General features: G+C 37.7%; 1 protein-coding gene across 4 annotated transcripts; it reads left to right on the top strand.

Moving 5' to 3' along the window:
• The first annotated feature begins 147 nt into the window (after positions 1-147).
• Positions 148-20,691, top strand: ZFP30 (ZFP30 zinc finger protein). 4 transcript variants are annotated; one of them, XM_081215823.1, is made up of 6 exons: positions 148-293; positions 732-802; positions 5,875-5,962; positions 8,976-9,102; positions 10,102-10,200; positions 16,378-20,691. In XM_081215823.1, the coding sequence occupies exons 3-6, from the start codon at positions 5,954-5,956 to the stop codon at positions 17,745-17,747; spliced, it is 1,605 nt and encodes a 534-aa protein (XP_081071949.1). In that variant the 5' UTR covers positions 148-293; positions 732-802; positions 5,875-5,953; the 3' UTR covers positions 17,748-20,691. The 4 variants fall into 4 exon arrangements, with proteins under 4 accessions (XP_081071949.1, XP_081071947.1, XP_081071948.1 ...); XM_081215821.1 differs by having other exon boundaries at positions 641-802; XM_081215822.1 differs by lacking the exon at positions 148-293 and adding an exon at positions 316-463 and having other exon boundaries at positions 641-802.
• The last annotated feature ends 150 nt before the right edge of the window (positions 20,692-20,841 follow it).

Below are 20,841 nucleotides of genomic sequence, written 5' to 3'. Positions count from 1 at the left end.
AACCCTGCTTCTCTGCCCGCTCCGCCCCACGGGGATCTGGCCCTATCCGTCTCTCCAAGCGCTAAGTGAGGAGCCTGGGGACTTGCCCCCGCCCCCTGCGCGCCTGCGCACCCGGGACTGAGAAGGAACTCCCCGGAGTTCCAGCGCAGCAGACTTGAACGCTGGGCTGTGCTCCGAGGCAGGCGAGGCCTGAGGGCGGTGAGGCAGGCTCGGAGGCGGCCGCTTCTCTTCTGAAGGACACGAGCGCGGGACAGGCCAGGTTCTGCGGACCACATCGAGGGCCTCAGGCCACTGTGCGTTTCCTCCGGAGCGAGGGCTTGTAGTTCTGAGACCGGGCGCCGCGGGGTTAAGCTCTGGCGGCGGTAATCGGGCGCCTCCCCGGCCTATTCTGTAATGCGCGACCCGGAGGTCCTGCGCTTCACTTTCCTCGCCTCACCTACCCAGGCCCGGGCATAGAGGAAAGGTCTGGGAGTGAAGTGGGAGGTGGAGCCTCTAGGTAAAAGTGCCCTGCAAAGACGCGGTGGGCAGCTCCGGGGGTGGGCGGTTGTGGTGTCGGAACTACAGCGGACCCAGAGCCGCGAACCCGGACACGGGTAACCAAGAACCTTCTTCCGTCTCCCTGTTTCCATTGTGTATGCAGGTGGTGGGTAGCGAGGGTCAAGGGGGCGTGGACGTTTGTTGACCAAGACAAGAAACGCCTGCGGTGTAATGAACCCTGTTTGCTTCCCCAGCCCGTCAGTCTCCAGAGGAGGCCTGTGAAGTGAACCGAATCGCTGCTGCAGCTCTAAAAGCCAGGTTCTTTGTGAGTTTGTGCTGCTTCTTTGTTTCCGTGAAATGCATTTGGTTTTCAGGACACGGGAATTTTTTTATTTCCTTCCCTTGGAATATCCTGCTTAAGAATGATCTACTTATTGATTTGGGCCTGAGGATTTCCCTACCTCACTAAGGGCAGGGACCTAATTTATAGCTTGCCCATTTTAGTGCCCACTTAATTCAGTTCTGCAGTTAGTTAACCATGTGCTATAAATTAAGTTGCTCTGTGAGCACAGCTTTTCCAAGAATTCTAATGATGGAAATAGCCGTGTTGAAAGTTAACGTTTATGTTTTCTTTTTGACTGTGATTTGTTGAGTAGTAGTTTAGGGCTTTAGACATCTGTAATTATTACGGAGTAGGAGTGGGGATTTTTTTTTCCCCAAGGGAATCCACGAGTGGAAATTTTTGGTACCAGCCTGATGTAGTTAGAGGTTTGGTAGCATGAGTTTGTTTTATTTATTTTTGACAAATGAAAAATTGAATATATTTAAGGTGTACAACATGATGTTTTGACATATGTACACATTGTGGAATGGAATGCTAACCACACTGACTAATTAACATATCCATTACCTCTCTTAGTTACCTTTTTGTGTGTGTGTGTGACAAGAATACTTAAGATATACTTTCTTGACAAATGTCTAGTATATAATACATTATTATTATTATCTATAGTAACCATGCTGTGTATTAGGTCTTCAGAACTTATTTATCTTATAACTGAAAGTTTGTGGTTTGTTTTGGGTATGTCTTTGGATAGAGGAAGAGAGGTGTGTGCAGTGGTTGAAAATTTTGAACCTAGAGGGTTTTAATCCTGACAACCACGTAAATCTGTGTGAGTTTGGGCAGCCTTTTTGTGTTGCAATTTCTTAATATGTAAAATCGGAATTATTATATACCTCACAGGGTTGTTTTGAAGATTACCTGAATTAATATCCGTTAAAGCTCTTAGAAGATTACCTGGCACATTAGAAGAGTGCTTAATTAATACCAGCTGTTGCTGTTAGTGATGATTCGTAGTCTTTCCCTATCAACTTTCTGTATTCCCAAGAATAATGGAAATGTGAAGTCAATTAGGATAAATACTTGCAAGCAGGAAAATGAATCCCGCTCAGGTGGACCAGAACAGGGATTCTTAATATGAAGTCTTTGGACTCTGTTTATGAGTTTTCAGGGCAAGAAAAATCTAAGATATATACAGAAATATTGTATATATTTGTCAATGAGTAATTTGGGGGAAGAAGTCTATCATTTCATATTACCAGAGTTGTATAAGACCCAACAAGATTGATTCTCACTGGTCTAGAATCAAAGCCTGGGATAACTGGGAATGACTTTTGGGATAATCTTAAAAAATTAGTATCTAGCAATTTGGTTAAGTAACTCACAGTCCATACATGTGATGGAATGTTATGCGATAATAAAGATTATGTTTATAAAGTCATAAGAAAAAAACATATAATGTAATATTGGGAAGTACTTATTGTTCTGAATAAAAAATTGTTAAGAAATTGTTAAGTTACATATGTGTCCTGAATGCTAAGGTAAGGATTAACAAGATCTTTTGCAGGGATTTAATAATTGGTTATTCGTTGGCACGCAGAAGGGGTTACCTCAAATGACTGAGCAGCTGCTGTGAAATAAGCATTTTTTTCTGTCTGCTGTTCATACTCTCTCTTAATCTTTGGAAATGTCACGAACCAGCTTTGTGATCCTTCACAGAAGGATCTCTGGGTGTTAATGAACTACAACATTGAAGAACTGGTAAGAATTATTTTTTCAGTGACATTGATTTCCCTGTTGTTACCACTTATGCAGGCCTTTTTTTTTTTTTTTTTTTTTTTTTGTGATACGCGGGCCTCTCACTGTTGTGGCCTCTCCCGTTGCGGAGCACAGGCTCCGGACGCGCAGGCTCAGCGGCCACGGCTCACGGGCCCAGCTGCTCCGCGGCATGTGGGATCCTCCCGGAGCGGGGCACGAACCCGCGTCCCCTGCATCGGCAGGCGGACGCTCAACCACTGCGCCACCAGGGAAGCCCTGCAGGCCTATTTAATCAGTTTTTTTTTTAATGCTATAAGGTACCCACCTTCCCAAATCATTAAAAAATTATTTTTAGTGGGAATAGCTTTTTTTTTTTTTTTCTTTTTGTGGTTCGCGGGCCTCTCACTGTTGTGGCCTCTCCCCTTGTGGAGCAAGGCTCCGGACGCACAGGCTCAGCGGCCATGGCTCACGGGCCCAGCCGCTCTGCGGCATGTGGGATCTTCCCGGACCGGGGCACGAACCCGCGTCCCCTGCATCAGCAGGCGGATTCTCAACCACTGCGCCACCAGGGAAGCCCGGGAATAGATTTTTTTGTTTTGTTTTTTGCGGTACGCGGGCCTCTCACTGTTGTGGCCTCTCCCGTTGCGGAGCACAGGCTCCGGACGCGCAGGCTCAGCGGCCATGGCTCACGGGCCCAGCCGCTCCGCGGCATGTGCGATCTTCCCGGACCGGGGCATGAACCCGTATCTCCTGCATCGGCAGGCAGACTCTCAACCACTGCGCCACCAGGGAAGCCCTATATATTTTTTAAACTGATTTTTTTTATGTGTTTCTTGGATATTTTCCATTCCTTAACAGTTTTCTAAAACTTAGCATTTAATGATTACTTTATTATTCTATTTTGTGGATGTTTTATAAATTATTTAAGAAATCAGTTGTTGGGAAGTGATGTGCAAAACTGCCTAAGCAATTCCTTAAACAGCCTTTCATAGGTCCTACTACTTAATTAGCTTTTCCACTTCAAGGTCACGTGGGATTTCACAGGTAGGAACATTTAGGAATATGGCATTGACTTTTGCCAAGTTGGGGTACAGGTGATAACTCTGAGGTATTTGGCTGAATTTCTGAAAGAGTCTTAGAATATGAAATGGACAGTTATGCTATTTTATGCCAGAAGCTTCATCCGCCTGATCCTTCATTTGAGTGAGAGTTTGAGAAATGAATTAATAATAATCTTACAAAAAACAAAATTATTTTAACCTCAGAGAAGACTTGGGAAAGGAAGGTGAAATAATCTAATTATGCTGTATAGCTCAGTTGGAAATGGTATTTACATAGTCATAATAATGGAAATTGAATATCCATTTACCCTGTAATAGAACAAAACCATATTGGAAGGATAGGGAGATGGAGCTACGCATACGTGCAGTGGGAGATGGGTGGATAAAAGACAGCCAGAACTATGCTTTCCATAGTAGGAAGTCAGTAGATACTGGTTAAAACTGAAAATTCAGAAGTAGCAAATTAGCATGTTATTTGAATATATGGTGTTTAAGTAACAAAAGAAAAAGCTAAAAGAGGTGAAAATTGTTGCCTCTAGATTTGGAAGATGGGAGAAAGAATAGCAGGGATGGAATTGTTGGTGCTTTTTGTGATATTCCTTGTAGGGCTGTTTTAAATTTATGGCCAGGTACAAGTGATACAAATTAAAAATTTTTTGATTAAAAAATTAAGAGACTCCAGAGGGGAACAAAATAAAGATCACCTGGGATACCATCCAGTAGAGGTAACATGATAAAATTTTATTCCAAGTCCATCCACAGACTTTCATGCACATGCATAATAAACATATGTATGCATATGTATGTAGTTTTCTTGCCAAAAATAGAATCACACACAATACTATATTCTAACCTATCTTCTTCTCCCAACGATATGTAGTGACCATCTTTCCATGACATCAAATAAGAATTTTACCTTTGTATTTTTAGTGGGTGTTTCGTTTTCTGTTGTGTGAATGCATGATAATTTATTTAACCTTGTTGAAGGATATTTAGGTTCTTTCTGGCTTTTTTGGTCCCATTATAACCATTTTCCACATATCATTTCATTCTTTCTACGTCGTACCACAAGTGTCCATTTCTCCACAGCCTTAGTGATACTCTGAAGTATTACCAATTTTTAAAATCTGCTAATCAAATTCCTTTAAATGCAACTCCTTAGTTACTAGTCAGTTTTAACTGGTGGGTTATTTCTACTTTCTAGAGAATTATCTGTACTCACTTTTACAAATTCACTTTTCCCCAGCCTGGATACCAAGAGAATTGGGTTGGTAAATGAGATCATATAGGCAGTATTGATGATTCTTAATAGGAAAATGGTGAACAGTGAGCTCTGAAGATTCTGGGAAAGATAGTTCAGGCTTGAGGAAGGGATCCCAGTGTGCAAGTACAGTCTTGCCATTATAAAGACTGCTAGACATGATCTGTGCAAGTGATTCTCAAATTGTGGCATTTGGACCAGCAGCATCGGTATCAACTTAGGAACTTTTTCGAAAGGCAAATTCTCAAGCCCAACCCCAGACCTAGTAAATGCCAACCTTGAGGAGTGGGGGCCTGCAAACTGTATTTTAATAAGCCTTTCAGGTGATCTGATGCATACAAAGTTTGATTACCAAACCTGCCCATTATGATCACTTGGGGAAGGTTTAAAAATTCTGATTCCCGGGCTGCACTCACTGCTAATTAAATCAGAATGTTTGGGGGATGGGAGTTAGGCATCAGTATACTTTAAAGATCTGCTGGTGATTCCAGTGTGTGGCAAAGTTTGGGAAATTCTTGTCTGTACTATTTTCTGCCTTCAGGGTTAGGGAGGCAAGTCAGATTCCTGACTCTCAGAAGGAAGTTCTGGTTTAGATGGTGTAGCCACTTCTCAGCTGGGGAAGGTGGAAACGAGGGGAGATGGCTCTGCTCAGGACAGGTCTGGACAGCCTATGCTCAGGTCCAGATGAGCCTCGCTGTGGTGGGGAAGTAACTGGAATCTCTCCTGCTAAAATGGCTGGATATGTCCTTCCATGCAGGGGAGTCTGCTCTATGTCTATCCTTGTGCAACGGTTTTCCTGTCATTTTGGGGAGGGCGTGTATTTGTCTAAATTACCTCTTACCTTTCATCTCTTGTTTGTGTGTTGGGAGGGGCGGGTAGAGGGGCGTTGCATGTAGGAATGGAGAAGTGGTGTGAGTTTTTAAAATCTGGGAGCTGTGAGGCAATTTTGTTCTTATGGCTTCATATTCTTCCCCCAGCTCTTAGCTTCTTTGGACTCTGCTTCTCCAGCAAATGACCCTTGAGAAAAACTAACCAGTTTCTTGCAAATCTGAAATCATGGCTCACGTAAGTTGATACTTCTCTCTGTTTGAAATGCTGTAAGTTTTTTCAGGTTATGTAAACATTTTCATTAGTTATCCCAAAACTTCCTAACGGAGCCTCATCCAACAGCTTTTCCCTAGTTGCTCCCACTCTAGTGAAGGATGGAGCCAGACAGCCTGGCCCCTCCTGTGTGCCCCTCTCTGTGTGAATTGACCAAATTACTCAAGGCCTCCTGTGTATTCAGTCTTTGTCTGGAGCAGAGATAAAGCAGAAATGAAGTCCCTAGAGGGAGACAACTGTTAGGAGACTCTCAGGACTGGAGAACACTTTAGAGCAGCACTGTCCAATATTAAAAATACAAAATTAGTGCCTTATTAGCACAGTAGGCCTCATGTCAGTCTCATAATAAGTAGAGAATAATATGCAAGACACATATGTAATATTTTGTGTCACGTTTTATTTATTATTTAAAAAATATTTTTAATTAATTTTATTTTATTTGGCTGGCTTGGGTCTTCGTTGCTGCGCGCAGGCCTTTCTCTAGTTTTTTGGTGAGCAGGGACTATTCTTCATTGCGGTGCCCAGGCTTCTCATTGCGGTGGCTTCTCTTGTTGCGGTGCACTGGCTCTAGGCGCGTGGGCTTCAGTAGTTGCTGCACATGGGCTTAGTAGTTGTGGCTCAAGGGTTCTAGAGTGCAGGCTCGGTAGTTGTGGCACATGGGCTTAGTTGCTCCGTGGCATGTGGGATCTTCCTGGACCAGGGCTGCAACCAGTGTCCCCTGCATTGGCAGGCGGATTCTTAACCAGTGTACCACCAGGGAAGTCTCTAGCGTCACATTTTAAAAAGAAACGTGCAGTTAATTTTAATGCTTTATTTAACCCAATATAACAAAATATTATCATTTCAAAATGTAATCAATATAAAAATTATTGAGGTATTTTACATTCTTTTTTTTCTCTAAAATCTTCAATATCTGGTGTATATTTTATAGTTACAGCACATCTAAATTTGTACTAGCTACAGTTCAAGTACTCAGTAACCACATGTCTAAGGTAGCATATTGGACATTGTAGCTTTAGAAATTTTGTGTAACCTAAATTGTAAATATAATTTAATATGTTTAAGAGTATAGAAATAATCTAAATAGAATCATTATTAAGTCCAACATATCTATTAGATGGAGTATTTTATAATAAGTTTAAAATATTCAATAAAAGATTTGTTATAATAAGGGAAAGTGCTAATGATACATACAGTGATGAAATTGGGTCTGGAAGAAATTCTTTAATTTTGTGCAAACTCTACTTTTTAAAAATAGAGATTTTATGGTTCATCTGGGGGGGAAAATTGCATCGATTATTTTTTTCTAACGCTTAAAGGGAAAGAGGTTAGAGTAAATCACATTTCTATTTTTGGCCGCACCTTGCAGCATGTGGAATCTTACCTCCCCAACCAGGTTTCGAACCCGTGCCCCCTGCAGTGGGAGTGTGGAGTCTTAACCACTGGACCGCCAGGGAATTCCCTAGAGTAAATCACATTTATTCTTTTAGGCACGTTGCTAGCAGTATTTTTATGGACACTATTTCAATTAATTGTGAAATTCTTTTCTTTTTTATTTACAGTATTGTGTTAGTTTCAGGTGTACAGCAAAGTGATTCAATTATTTTTTTCAAGTTATATTCTTTTATAGGTATTACAAGATAATGAATATAATTCCCTGTGCTATACAGTAATCCTGTAGCTTATCTATTTTATGTATATATAGTAGTTTGTACCTGTTAGTACTCCTGATTTGTCCCTCCCTCCCTCCCCCTCCCCTTTGGTAACCATAAGTTTGTTTCTGTTTTGTATGTAATTCACTTGTATTATTTTTTTAGATTACACATATTAGTGATATCATATAGTATTTGTCATTCTCTGTCTAACTTACTTCACTTAGTATGATATTCTCTAGGTTCATCCATGTTGCTGCAAATGACAAAATTTCAGTCTTTTTATGGCTAACATTCAGTTGTACATCTTAAGCCAGTCTTCTGTTGATCAGCACTTGAGTTGTTTCCATGTTTTGGCTATTGTAAATAGTGCTGCTATGAACATTGGGGTTCATGTATCTTTTCAAATTTTTGTATTTTCGAGTTTTTGTTTTCTCCAGATATATACCCAGGAGTGGGATTGCCGGATCATATGGTAGCTCTATTTTTAGTTTTTTAAGGAACCTCCATTCTGTTCTCCATAGTGGCTGCACCAATTTACATTTCCACCAACAGAGTAGGAGGGTTCCCTTTTCTCCACACTCTCTCTAGCATTTATTATTTGTAGACTTGTGGATGATAATCATTCTGACTGGTGTGAGGCGATACCTCATTGTGGTTTTGATTCGCATCTCTCTAATAATTGGTGATGTTGAGCATCTTTTCATGTGCCTATTGCCCATCTGGATGTCTTCTTTGGAGAAACGTCTGTTTAGGTCTTCGGCCCATTTTTGATTGGGTTGTTTGTGTTTTTGGTGCTGAGTTGTATGAGCTGTTTGTATTTTTTGTATATCAACCCCTTGTCGGTCACTTTGTTTGTAAATATTTTCTCCCATTTGGTAGGCTGTCTTTTTGTTTTGTTCCCTTTTGTGCCCATCAACAGAAGATTGATGGTTTCCTTTACTGTGCAAAAACTTTTAAGTTTGATTAGGTCCCATTTGTTTGTTTTTGCTTTTATTTCTTTTGCTGTTAAATGCAAGAAAATATTGCTACAATTTAGTGAAACTCTGATGAATTATCTGAACGTATCTGGAAATAAGTAAAATTAGGTATCCCACAGTTATATAGGAAGCTTCATCTGTAGCAGTAGTAGGCAAACTACAGCTTGTGAGCCAGATTCAACCCATGGCCTGTTTTTGTACAATCTATGAGTTAATTACTTTTTGAAAGAATTATTTTAAAGAAGTAGGGAAAGGGGAAGGATATACAAATAGTGACAATATGTGGCATGTGGCTCGAACAGAAAAAAATAATTTTACAAATAAAACATGGGTTTGTCATTTCAGGATTTGGTGATGTTCAGAGATGTAACTGTAGACTTTTCTCAGGAAGAGTGGGAATGTCTGAACTCAAATCAGAGGAATTTGTACAGAGATGTGATATTAGAGAACTATAGCAACCTGGTGTCACTGGGTAAGTTTATCTGTGTCAAGTAATGTACAAATTCACATGACTGAATTTCAGGGCTATCCTTCTAAAAACTAGCCAAATATCTGCTTTGTAGTTTGGGAATAGGCACCTTCAGCTGTTAAACTATTAAATAGCACCTTTAGTTTTCCCATAAATCAGTGACGTTTACATTTTCCTTTGCCTTTTCCATAATTGCTTCTCTTGAATGACAGTTTGATATAAATTCTTAGACACTCAGAGCAAAACCATTTTCAAAGAAATCTGGTTTCATACTGCTATAGATGGTCTATTATCTATTAACTTACCTGCAATGTGAGTAGGAAGACAGAGGTGTCTGGCTCTACATACCTATTGAAAAAGCTTATACAATGTATATGATACTGGGTTAAATCAGTAGTTTGTTAAAACTCAAGTGGACACATTCAATTTATCACAACAAACATTATCTTTTAATTGATTTATGATTAAAAGTTTAAAATATATGAATTTTGCATTTAACATTGGATGAATATACTGGCAAGAAACTATATTCCTCTTAGCAAAGTATTTAAAGAAAAGCAAAAATCGTACCTAATAAACATGTATAGTGCTTACTGTGTACTAGGCACGCATCCAAGCACTTTGTTTATTAAGTCAAACCTCACACAATCCTATACATTATTATAATAATGGTATACATTATATTTTATATATTTTTATGTATTATTTTATATATTATTATATATTATTTACATATGGGTATATATTATTTTTCCAACTGAGAAAACTGAGGCTGTAAGTTGTTCAGGTGACAGAGGCAGGATTTGAAACCAGTGTTCTCAATGATTACTTCCTCAAGAGACAGAGGCTGTATGAATTGGCAATTAAAATAAGGCACTATTCCTATCTCTCTGTTCTTGTGATCCTGAAGTAACTCTAATATCAATGTTTTTATGTTCATTTACTCTTCTTTGTTCTGAAGGCTTAGTCAAGTATATCCTTTCTGTATTATGTTTTCTCAAGGAGGATGTTCCATTTCTAAACCAGATGTAATTACTCTGTTAGAGCAAGGGAAAGAACCCTGGATGGTCATGAGGGATGAGAAAAGAAGATGGAGCCTAGGTGAGTAAGTGCTAATAAGGAAAGGTAAGCTATTGTGGCATGGCATATTCCTGCTGGTTGGGAAGGAAACACACCACTAAGATGTTGATTATGAAGGAGAGACCTGAAACCTGGGAAGAAAACATAGATTTCAGCCTGAACCACCAAAGAAATGTCATCTTTACTTCCATTTACCTCTTCTTTCTTCACTGTCATGTTTCTTTCTCATTTCAGTGGGGGAAAGCTTTCTTCACCAATGACCACCATTTTACCTGTATTTTGCATCTGATTTCTTTCTAGCTCATCTTTTGTATTTGGCTTTTATGTATGTGTTTCTTCATTGCCTTCTTTTCACGGAGTTTAAGTTGTAGTAGGGTAATCATACAATAAACAAATGGATTACTAAATATCATGAAGTGATTAAGTATTATAAAGAAAAGTGAATAGGATAAGAATATGGAGAATTATGATGGGTTAATGGGGTAATTTTAGATAGGGTGGTCAGGGAAGAGGAACCAGTTGGCAGAGGCTCTTCAACTTGTCAAAGATGGAATCATTTGAGCATCTGTATATATAACTGCAATGTATTGCAACCACATAAAATACCACATGCTTAATTCCATAAATTCTTAATGATACTAACAGCAGATTGTTCACCATTGGAAATTACTAGAGAACTAACTTATTTGGAAAGCATAAATGTAACGGAAAAAGAAGCGTTTATCCTGTCTTCCTTGTAAGAACTGTACTAATAGGTAATAGATGGAGGGATGTTTTTCTTAATAAAAGTATTCAGTGAATAAATGAAGAACGATAGAATATTATCACTTTGGAACCCATAGTGAGCTATTGGATCTAGGCACTGAACATCAATGCTGATAGCATCACAGAAATAGAGACAATGAATGAAGGGGTGAATGAAAGGATACAGTATGACCTATGAAGTGGGCCTAAGTCTAATGGAGCTTCTAAAGCCACCAATTTATTGGAGGAAGATAGAGGAGCATGTTCTATTACACCTTGGGAATATAGTCAGCAAAATTCAGAATATGAGAAATGCTATAGGGTCAAAAGCAGTTCTTCAACAAATAAGTTATAAGGTAAATCAAAAGATAGTAGGACAGGGACTTCCCTGGCCGCGCAGTGGTTAAGAATCTGCCTGCCAATGCGGGGGACATGGGTTCGATCCCTGGTCCGGGAAGATCCCACATGCTGTGGAGCAACTAAGCCCGTGTGCCCCAGTTACTGAGCCTGCACGCCTACAGCCCATGCTCCACGGCAAGAGAAGCCACTGAAATGAGAAGCCTGTGCACCACAACAAAGAGTAGCACCTGCTTGCTGCAACTAGAGATAGCCCGCATGCAGCAACAAAGACCCAACGCGGCTGTAAATAACTAACTAAATAAATATTTTTAAAAGATAGTAGGACAGTCTGTAGGTTTTAGACATGTAGAAGACATGTCAACCATTGTACATTATGGACTTTGGATCAGTTATTATTATTTTTAAATTGTTTAAAATTTTATGTATGAGATAATTGGAAGTGTGAACACTGATTTTTGATGTTCTTAAAGAATTACTATTCATTTTTTCAGGTTTGGATAATGGTATTATGATTATTTTTTTTAATCCTTTTAGAGATACATCCTGAAGTGATTACAAAGAACATTAGATTATGGGATTTGCTTCAGAAAATGTGAGGAGAGTGGATTAGGGTCTGCATAGGCCAGTACTGGGCTTGGTTGGTGGTTGCTGAGGCTGGTCCATAGATACATGGACATTTATATTTACTCTTCTCCTTTTGTGTATGTCAGATATGCTCTGTAATAAAATTTTGTTTCTTTTAAAGTTATTGGGAGATAAAAGGAAAAGAAAGTGAGAAGTGAGGCAGTGATGAAAATAAATATATATAACTCTTGGAGGAATTTTGCCATAAAAGCAGACACATGGGGTACAGGGAAAGTATCTTAAGATGTGATGAGGTATTAGAACATGTATATAGGCTGAAGGGAATGATTTCAAAGAGGAAAATTGATGGAGTAGAGAAAGAGGGAATTCTGTAAGCAATGACTTTCAGTAAATGGGTAGGAGTAGGAGTCAATTTATGAAGGAAAACCAATGCATATGATAAAAATATGGACACAGGTTAGTTGGATAACGTGGTGAAGGGGAGAATAACATTTTTCTTTAAATTGCTTCTGATTTCTTGATGAAATTAGCAGTAAAATTATCAGCAGAATGTGAAGGTTATTTGTAATTCAGTATGGATTATTTAATATTGAGTTGGCCAAAAAGTTCATTTGGGTTTTTCCATAGCATCTTATGGAAAAACCGGAATGAACCTTTAGGCCAACCCCATATTTGATCAGTTTTGATTTTCAGAAGTACAGTTCTGTGGTTATAGGGTTTTAACATTTACAGATCTCTGGATGCATTTACCCTGGTGTTAGTGTGCCTAAAACTGCCTCTGTCATAAATATTCTGTATCCGTATCATCTTGTATCAGCAAAAGTTACTGAAGACATCATATCTCAGGAAACTAATTAAATCTATGAATAGGTAATTTAATTCATATTTTCTTTTTAATTAAAGCTAGTATCCTGCAAATGGAAATAATATTTCTCCTTTTACATTGCTTTAAGATGGGTTAATATTTTGCTTTCACATTAGCATTACTTACTAGAATAAAGTACTTTGATTCAGTAGAATACAAACTAATATTTGGTTTATTAATTTTGAGTAGTTAAATATTTTATATATGTCTTTTGATGTTTAGTTTGGCCTTTTGTTTTAGAGTTGGTCCAGTCAATTTTTTATTGATTAAATCACACATGTAATGCATACGCTATTATTTCCAGTTCCAGTTTATTTAAAGTAGAACAAGAATCTAAAGATACTTGTAAAGCAAACTGTGTGCAGAATCCTTCATGACTTTTTACATTTCCCATCAATCTTTACTATTTTCTCACTCATGCCTATTTTGAGAACAATGCAATGTGCATCCCTAACCAGAACTTGCAAAGCACTGAACCTAGTTTTCATAGATAGAAATGGTTGTCTTTCAGTTTCTTGAAGGGGAAAGAACTTGCATAAAGAAATTTGGGAACAATTATCGCTGACTTTTTACAGAAATCTTAAGATTACACTTCAGTTGTTTATACAGTTGACCCTTGAACAACATGGGTTTAAACTGCATGGGTCCATTTATACAAGGGTTTTAAAAAATAAATGTGTATTACAGTACTGCATGACCTGAGGTTGGTTGAATCTGTGGATGCAGAACTGCGGATATGGAGGTCCAACTGTAAAGTTACACACAGATTTTCAGTGGGGGGCAGGGGAGGGGGTGGTATTGTCCCCTCTAACCCCTATGTTCAAGGGTCAACTGTAGTATAGTCTTCTAGATGAGAATGTTCTGCGTGCCAAGGTCTTAATCTGACATGTCATTTAGGTGGGGAAGCCATATAAGAGTCTCAGGTTCACTATATCTACACTGGGAATGTTTTGTTTGTTCTTTAAATTAAAACGTTCAAATTCTATAGGATAAGTTTTATAATTTCTACTTTGTTTTTTATGAGTGAATATGGACATTTTGCCCTAAGTTTGTTTATACTTTTATTTTGTGCATTTTCTACTCACTTCCTTTATTCCATTAGTTTTTCCATTGTTTAATATTTCTTATACAGTTTGTATGGGCTTTTCTGCTCTATACACTTTCTCATTTTTCTTACAAAAAAGGGCCTTCACTTTTGATTTTGACTGTGACTTTCCTTTAGATCACTGGTTTTTCATTTGCAAGTAAATCCTTTGAAATCACCATCTTAATAACAACTGTCATACTTTTGTACCTTCCTGCTTATTTACTACTGTTATGACTAGCTAATTACTGTTCATTTTATATATCAGTTATATCTTATTTGTCTTAATGAGACCTTAAATTATTTTTTTCCCAAACAAAATTGTCATAGTTTGTTTTTTTTTTTTTTTTTTTTGGCGGTACGCGGGCCTCTCACTGTTGTGGCCTCTCCCGTTGCGGAGCACAGGCTCCGGATGCGCAGGCTCAGCAGCCATGGCTCGCAGGCCCAGCCGCTCTGCGGCATGTGGGATCTTCCCGGACCGGGGCACGAACCCGTGTCCCCTGCATCGGCAGGCAGACTCTCAACCACTGCGCCATCAGGAAAGCCCGTCATAGTATTTTATTACTTTCTTGAATGGGGAGATAGAGACAGACAGACAGGAGGAGAGCGAGGGAGGGGGAGAAAAAAAAGAGAGGAGTAAAGGAAGGAGAACAGGAGAGAGGGAAGGGAGAGGGAAGCACAGAGAAAGACACTCAGATTTCATAGAGTATTTTCTGTGCCATTCATTTTTTTGTCTCTGCTCACAAATTATCTACACTATTTAAATCATGGTTGCCTTTTAACATCTTTTTAGTATATCCCTTCTAAAGTAAACTTATTGAAATATAAATAGATATAAAAATACAGAATTATAATATGTGGCTCACTGAATTTTCACAAAGTAATTACACATGGATTCAGAAGTAGAGCTTTACTATTATATCAGAAGCTCCCTCCTAACTTTCTCCACTTATTCCTCCCTACCAAAGTTAACTACTAGCCTGACTTTTAACAAGTCCATAGATTAGTTTTACTGTTTTCAAGCTTTATAAAAATGGAATAGTATAAATTCTTTTATGCCTGGCTTTGTTTACTCACCATTATGTTTGTGAGAATGATCCATGTTGTTGTGTGTACTTGTAGATTATTCATTCTCATTGCTGTTACAATTTGTCTCATTGCTCTTATTGCATTGTATCCACATATCTTAATTTTCTTTGTCATTCTTCTGTTGATGAACACTTGGATTCTTTCCAGTTTGGGTGTATTAAAAATAATGTTGCTGTATTGTAGATTTTTTTAAATACCTTTTTCTTTTTGAAAAATATTGAAATCTTATTTCAAAAATTTTGAGAAAATATACATTTGAGAAAAATACCTCTCTGCTCAGAATTTCATTAGCATGTTACTCTTTTATAAACCTGTTGCTGTGACTGAAAAATCACTAATATATTTTTAGGCAGTACCTAAATGGCATTGGCTATGAAGACTTCAGGGAGAATATAGGAAAGGGTATGAAGGAACAAAACAGGTTGAGTATTTGTAACATAGTGTGTATAGTTAATAAACTCAGATGAAGAAAAATAAGTAGAACCTTTTATTACCTTGATCATGAAAGTGAGGTTCACTCACAACTATGCAAAGTAGAAAATGAACTGAAGTGGAAATATCTGCAAGTGAAAGTGGAGAGGCCATTGGAAGGATGATCAGATGTAAAGAAATTTTTCCATGTATGTATTTGATTGAGATAGCTTAGATGTGCTTTTGTTTCCCATCTCTATAGGAAGTGATAAAAAAGAAGGTGTAAGATTGGAGGCAAGGCAAAATATACATTTTTACTATTAACTAATTATGGAAATTTAATAATTAATAGTTACTGTGTTCTATGGGTTTGTTATTCAGTGATAAGTGAAAGATTGTTTCTGCCCTTGGGGAATCATAAGGTAAGAAAATAGAATAAAAACTGGGAAAGTTAATGAATATACCACAGCAGAATTGAAAAAAAGTGTTAAGAAGCAAGGAACAAGTTATTGGGATAGAAAATAAAGGATATAAATTAGATGAAGTCAGCACAGGTAGTTTTTCTGACTTTTATCATGATACCTAAAGGGTGAAAGGAACCCAACCATGTGGAGAGCCCGCCAACATTCCTGGGAGATTTAACAGCCAGTAAAAAGCTCTAAGAAATGGAAAGATTGTAACATATTTTAGCAACTGAAAGGAGGTAAGTGTGACAGATGTAGGGTGAAAAGGGGGCAGTAGCTTGAGATGACATCTTTTGGTAAACAAAGGCCATGTTATTCATAATAAAGTTTTCTACTGTATTCTTATTAAAAAGAGAAATCATTAAAAAGTTTAGGTAGAGATCTCAGACTTTGATTTGCTTCTGAATTATCTGGTCTTAACCCATTTTCTTTATTCCTCTTAGCGTTTTTCAAGCTGCATGATTTTTAAAGAGTTTTTAAGCACATTTTCTTCAACTGGACTTTCTTTTCTTTCCTATTATAAAATTTTTATTTGCTTATTTGTTTACTTTTTCTAGAATAAGAAAATAGCATGTGTTTATCCTATTTTCTTTCAGATTTGGAATCCAGATATGACACTAAAAAGTTATTTGAAGTAAAGGATGTTTGTGAAATGAATTTATCTCAGTGGGAGATAATGGAAAGAATTAGAAGTTGTGGCCTTGAAGATTCCTTTTTCAGGAAAGACTGTGAATATAAAAAGTTTGAGGGACAAGAGGGTCCTCAGGAGGCGTATTTCAGGCAAGTGAAAAAAACCACCTCTGAAAAAATGCCCAAGAACAAAAAACGCACATCTCTTACTCTGTATCAGAGAATTCACAATAAAGAGAAACCCTATGAATGTGGGGATTGTGGGAAGGCTTTTAGAGTACGCCAGCAACTCACTTTCCATCAGAGAATTCATACTGGTGAGAAACCTTATGAATGTAAAGAATGCGGAAAAGCCTTTAGACAGTGTGCCCACCTTAGTCGACATCAGAGAATTCATGCTTCTGACAAACTCCTTGAATGTAAAAGATGTGGAAAAATCTTTACGTGTGGTGCAGATCTTCGTGTACATCAGAGAATTCATGTTGGTGAGAAGCCCTATGACTGTAAGGAATGTGGGAAGGCCTTTAGAGTGCGAGGACAACTTAATCTCCATCAAAGGATTCATACTGGTGAGAAACCCTATGAATGTAAGGAATGTGGGAAGACCTTTAGACAATATGCACACCTTACTCGACATCAAAGACTTAATATTGCTGAGAAATGCTATGAATGTAGGGAATGTGGGCAGGCTTTTCTGTGTAGTACAGGCCTTAGAGTACATCACAAACTTCATACTGGTGAGAAACCCTATGACTGTAAGGAGTGTGGGAAGGCCTTTAGAGTGCGGCAACAGCTTACTCTCCATCAGAGAATTCATACTGGCGAGAAACCCTACGATTGTAAGGAATGTGGGAAGACCTTTAGTCGTGCCTATCATCTAACTCTCCATCAGAGAATTCATACTGGTGAGAAACCTTATGAATGTAAGGAATGTCAGAAGTTCTTTCGTCGTTACTCAGAACTTATTTCACACCAGGGTATTCATATTGGAGAGAAACCGTATGATTGTAAGGAATGTGGGAAGGCCTTCAGACTGTTCTCACAACTTACTCAACATCAGAGTATTCATTTTGGTGAGAAACCTTATAAGTGTAAGGAATGTGAGAAGACTTTTAGACTGCTCTCCCAACTTACTCAACATCAGAGTATTCATACTGGTGAGAAACCCTATGACTGTAAGGAATGTGGAAAGGCCTTTAGACTCCATTCATCACTTATTCAACATCAGAGAATTCATTCTGGTGAGAAACCATACAAATGTAAGGAATGTAAGAAGGCATTTAGACAACATTCACATCTTACTTACCATCAGCGAGTTCATAAGGTCACTAAATAATTATTAGAAAGCCATCCATTGTAAATTTTGTGTTAAGGAGCAGTAGAAAATAAATTCTGGAGGAAAAATGTTTGAATGTAGGAATCCCTTTGCTTCGTGCTCAAAATTAAAATAAGAGGTTTTAAAAGAATAGGTTAATTTAATGAATATATAGGAATATTTCATCACCATTCAAACCATGTTAAACTTTAGGAAGTTCTTTCTAGAAAGAAACTCTCTTAAAGGAGTGAATGTAGAAAAGCTTTTGATCTTACCTGTTATCACCTCTATTCTTTCATCTGTACAGTATACCTATGGAAGTTGCCAGGGCACCACCTCATTCTGGAAATTGATAAATAAAAGGAAAGAAATGTGATTTAGCCTGCATTTCCTGTATAAACTATATTTCAAGGCAACTAGAAGTTGATGAGGTAAAGTTCTTTATTAGAGATTTTTACAGGACATAATGAAATAATGGATCTAGGCACAATTCTCAGTAGAGGTGTTAAGACCATTAGGTGAATGGTTGATGTCAACTTCATAGTGAATAGATCAGGTTGACAACATCTGAACCCACTGATCAATTTTAATCTCATCAAAAATAGGACAAAACATTTTGTGCCTCCTGATATGATACAATAAGACATACCATTGACAAAAAATATTGAACCTGAATCTAATTAAAGCATCAAGATCTAACTCCCAGTTTAGAGAAAATTCAGGAAACAAGAACAAATTACATGATACAACAAGAAGCAGACAAATCTAAAATGTGGGTAATTCTACAAGAGTAATGACAGCTTCTCAACCAATAAAATGGATTGAAAAAAGGGAGGTAGAACTCTTAGATATTAAGAGTCTTAAGAGATGTATCAATCAAATGCAGTGAATGAGTGGTTCTCATTTAGATCACAAGTGGAACAAGTGTAAAAAAGACATTTTTATGACAGTTGGGGAAATGGGACTATTGACAGTATTAGATAATATTAAGAATTATGTTCTTGTTAGATGTGCAAATAGCATTGTGTTTATGTAAAAGTGTCTTAGAGATAAACTAGCAAGTTTATACACATAAAATGATATGTCTAGAATTACCTTTCAAATACTCATGCAAAAGAAAAGTGAAGATGGATAACTTGTTTGTCAAAATCATGGTAAGATGAGTCAGGTGTGTGGTTTTTGCTTATTTTGTTTTTGCTCTTTTCTCTATTTTCATGTATTTTAAATTTTCCGTAATTTTTTTTAAAGATAAAATATCTGTGTGAAATTATAACCCACTTAAAGTGAATGATGTTTGTAAATGGCTACATATCAGAACTTACGGATGTTGCTAAAGTTTTACACACAGGGTTATTAAATGTGCTATAATGTATTTGGGAAATTAAGATTGAGGATCCAGATTTTAACTAGTTCACCTAATGCTACATCTGTTGTAGTGCCTGCCCCATAGTACTTCGTATATTTCAAGAGTGAGTAAAAAGAGCAATTACAACTAATTGTGGAAATTAATGGAATAGAACTGTATTATGTGATAAGGTAGCTGCTAGCAACATGTTGCACACTTAAAATTGAACTATTGAGAGCCTGAATTGTGGTTAGTACAAATTAAGATGGTGTTAAGTGTAAAAAACACGAGGTTTTGAGTACTTAGTTCTAAAAAAATATCTAACAGGTCAGTTTCTCACAGCATTTCTCTGCTGTTGTTGGGAAGCTGTGATATTCAGTGGATTGCATTACTGCATAATACAGAACCCAACTTAAGTATGTCTCTGCTCCCAAGTAGCAGCATGTTTACACACTGAGGTCTCTTTGGTTCTACCCTGAGTCGTGCTGAATTTTTTTTCTTCTCTTCATAAAACGTTGCCTGTGTTTACAGCTGAGTAGTTTTCTCAGACTGTTTTTAGCCTGTAGATGTTTCGGCATCCAAAGGCCCTTTTTTACTTTATACTGTTTCCCACTAAGTTGACACTTACAGTGCTTCAAGTAGTACAATTCTCTTTAAGACTGTGTTTTCTATGATTTTTATTAGGGTTCATTCAATTAGACAAAAGATCAACAGGCTCTTCTCTGTATTGGGTTCCCTGTGAGGCTACTGTGGAAAAACAACTTTGAAATTCTTAGAAGCCACGGTGTTTCACAGAAAGGATGAAAGTTGGCTTTATCTTTACCCTGGGGTGACATTTTCAGGACAGCACCACATATTTGAGTTTTCCTCCCCTCTCAAACCCATTATAACTTTGAGAACCCTTTGCTACCTGTAAACACTGTCATGAACCCTCTATTTCCTTGAAATTCTACTTGAAATATGCACCAATTGATATAATGAATAGAATGATTTTTTTTACTCTGTTAATATGATGGATTACCTTCATGGATTTTCAAACATTAAGCCTTATATCACTGGAGTAAACTCCATTTGTCTGTAGTGTATACTTTAAATATATATATATATATATTGCTGTACTTGCTGTGATTGCTATGATTTACTAATGTTTTGTTGAGGATTTTTGCGTCTGTATTCATGAAGGATACTTGTCTATAGTTTTGTTCTATTTTTGTCTCATTTGGTATCAGGTTGATGGTGTCCTCATAACGTGAGTTTGGAAATGTTGCCTCCTTTTAATTTCTGGAAGAGGTAGTGTAGAATTGGTGTTAATTATTCTTTGAATGGTAGAATATTCCGTGAAACCATTTGGGCCTTGCAATGGACCGAATGTGTCTCCTTAAAATGTGATGACATCCTAACCCCCAACGTGATGGTATTACGAGGTGGGGCCTCTCAAGGGATAATTAGGTCATGAGGGTGGAGCCCTTCTGAATGAGATTAGTACCCTTATAAAAGTGACCCCAGAGAGTTCTCTCACCCTCTCCTGCCATGTGAGGAGGATACAACAAGATGACAGTTTTCAATCTGGAACATGTTTCTCACCAAAACTAACTGTGCTAGCACCCTAATATCAGACTTCCAGCCTCCAAACCTGTGAGAAATAAATTTGTTTACAAGCTACCCAGTCTGTGGTACCATGTTATAGCAGCCCAAGCTGAATAAGACAAATTTGTACTAGAAGTGGGTACTAATGTAAAAGACATGGAAGTGGCTTTGGAACTGAATAGT

This window comes from Mesoplodon bidens, assembly GCF_964165515.1.
Source record: "Mesoplodon bidens genome assembly, chromosome: 18".
NCBI lineage: Eukaryota > Metazoa > Chordata > Mammalia > Artiodactyla > Ziphiidae > Mesoplodon > Mesoplodon bidens.
This window is presented reverse-complemented; position numbering and strand designations above follow the sequence as displayed.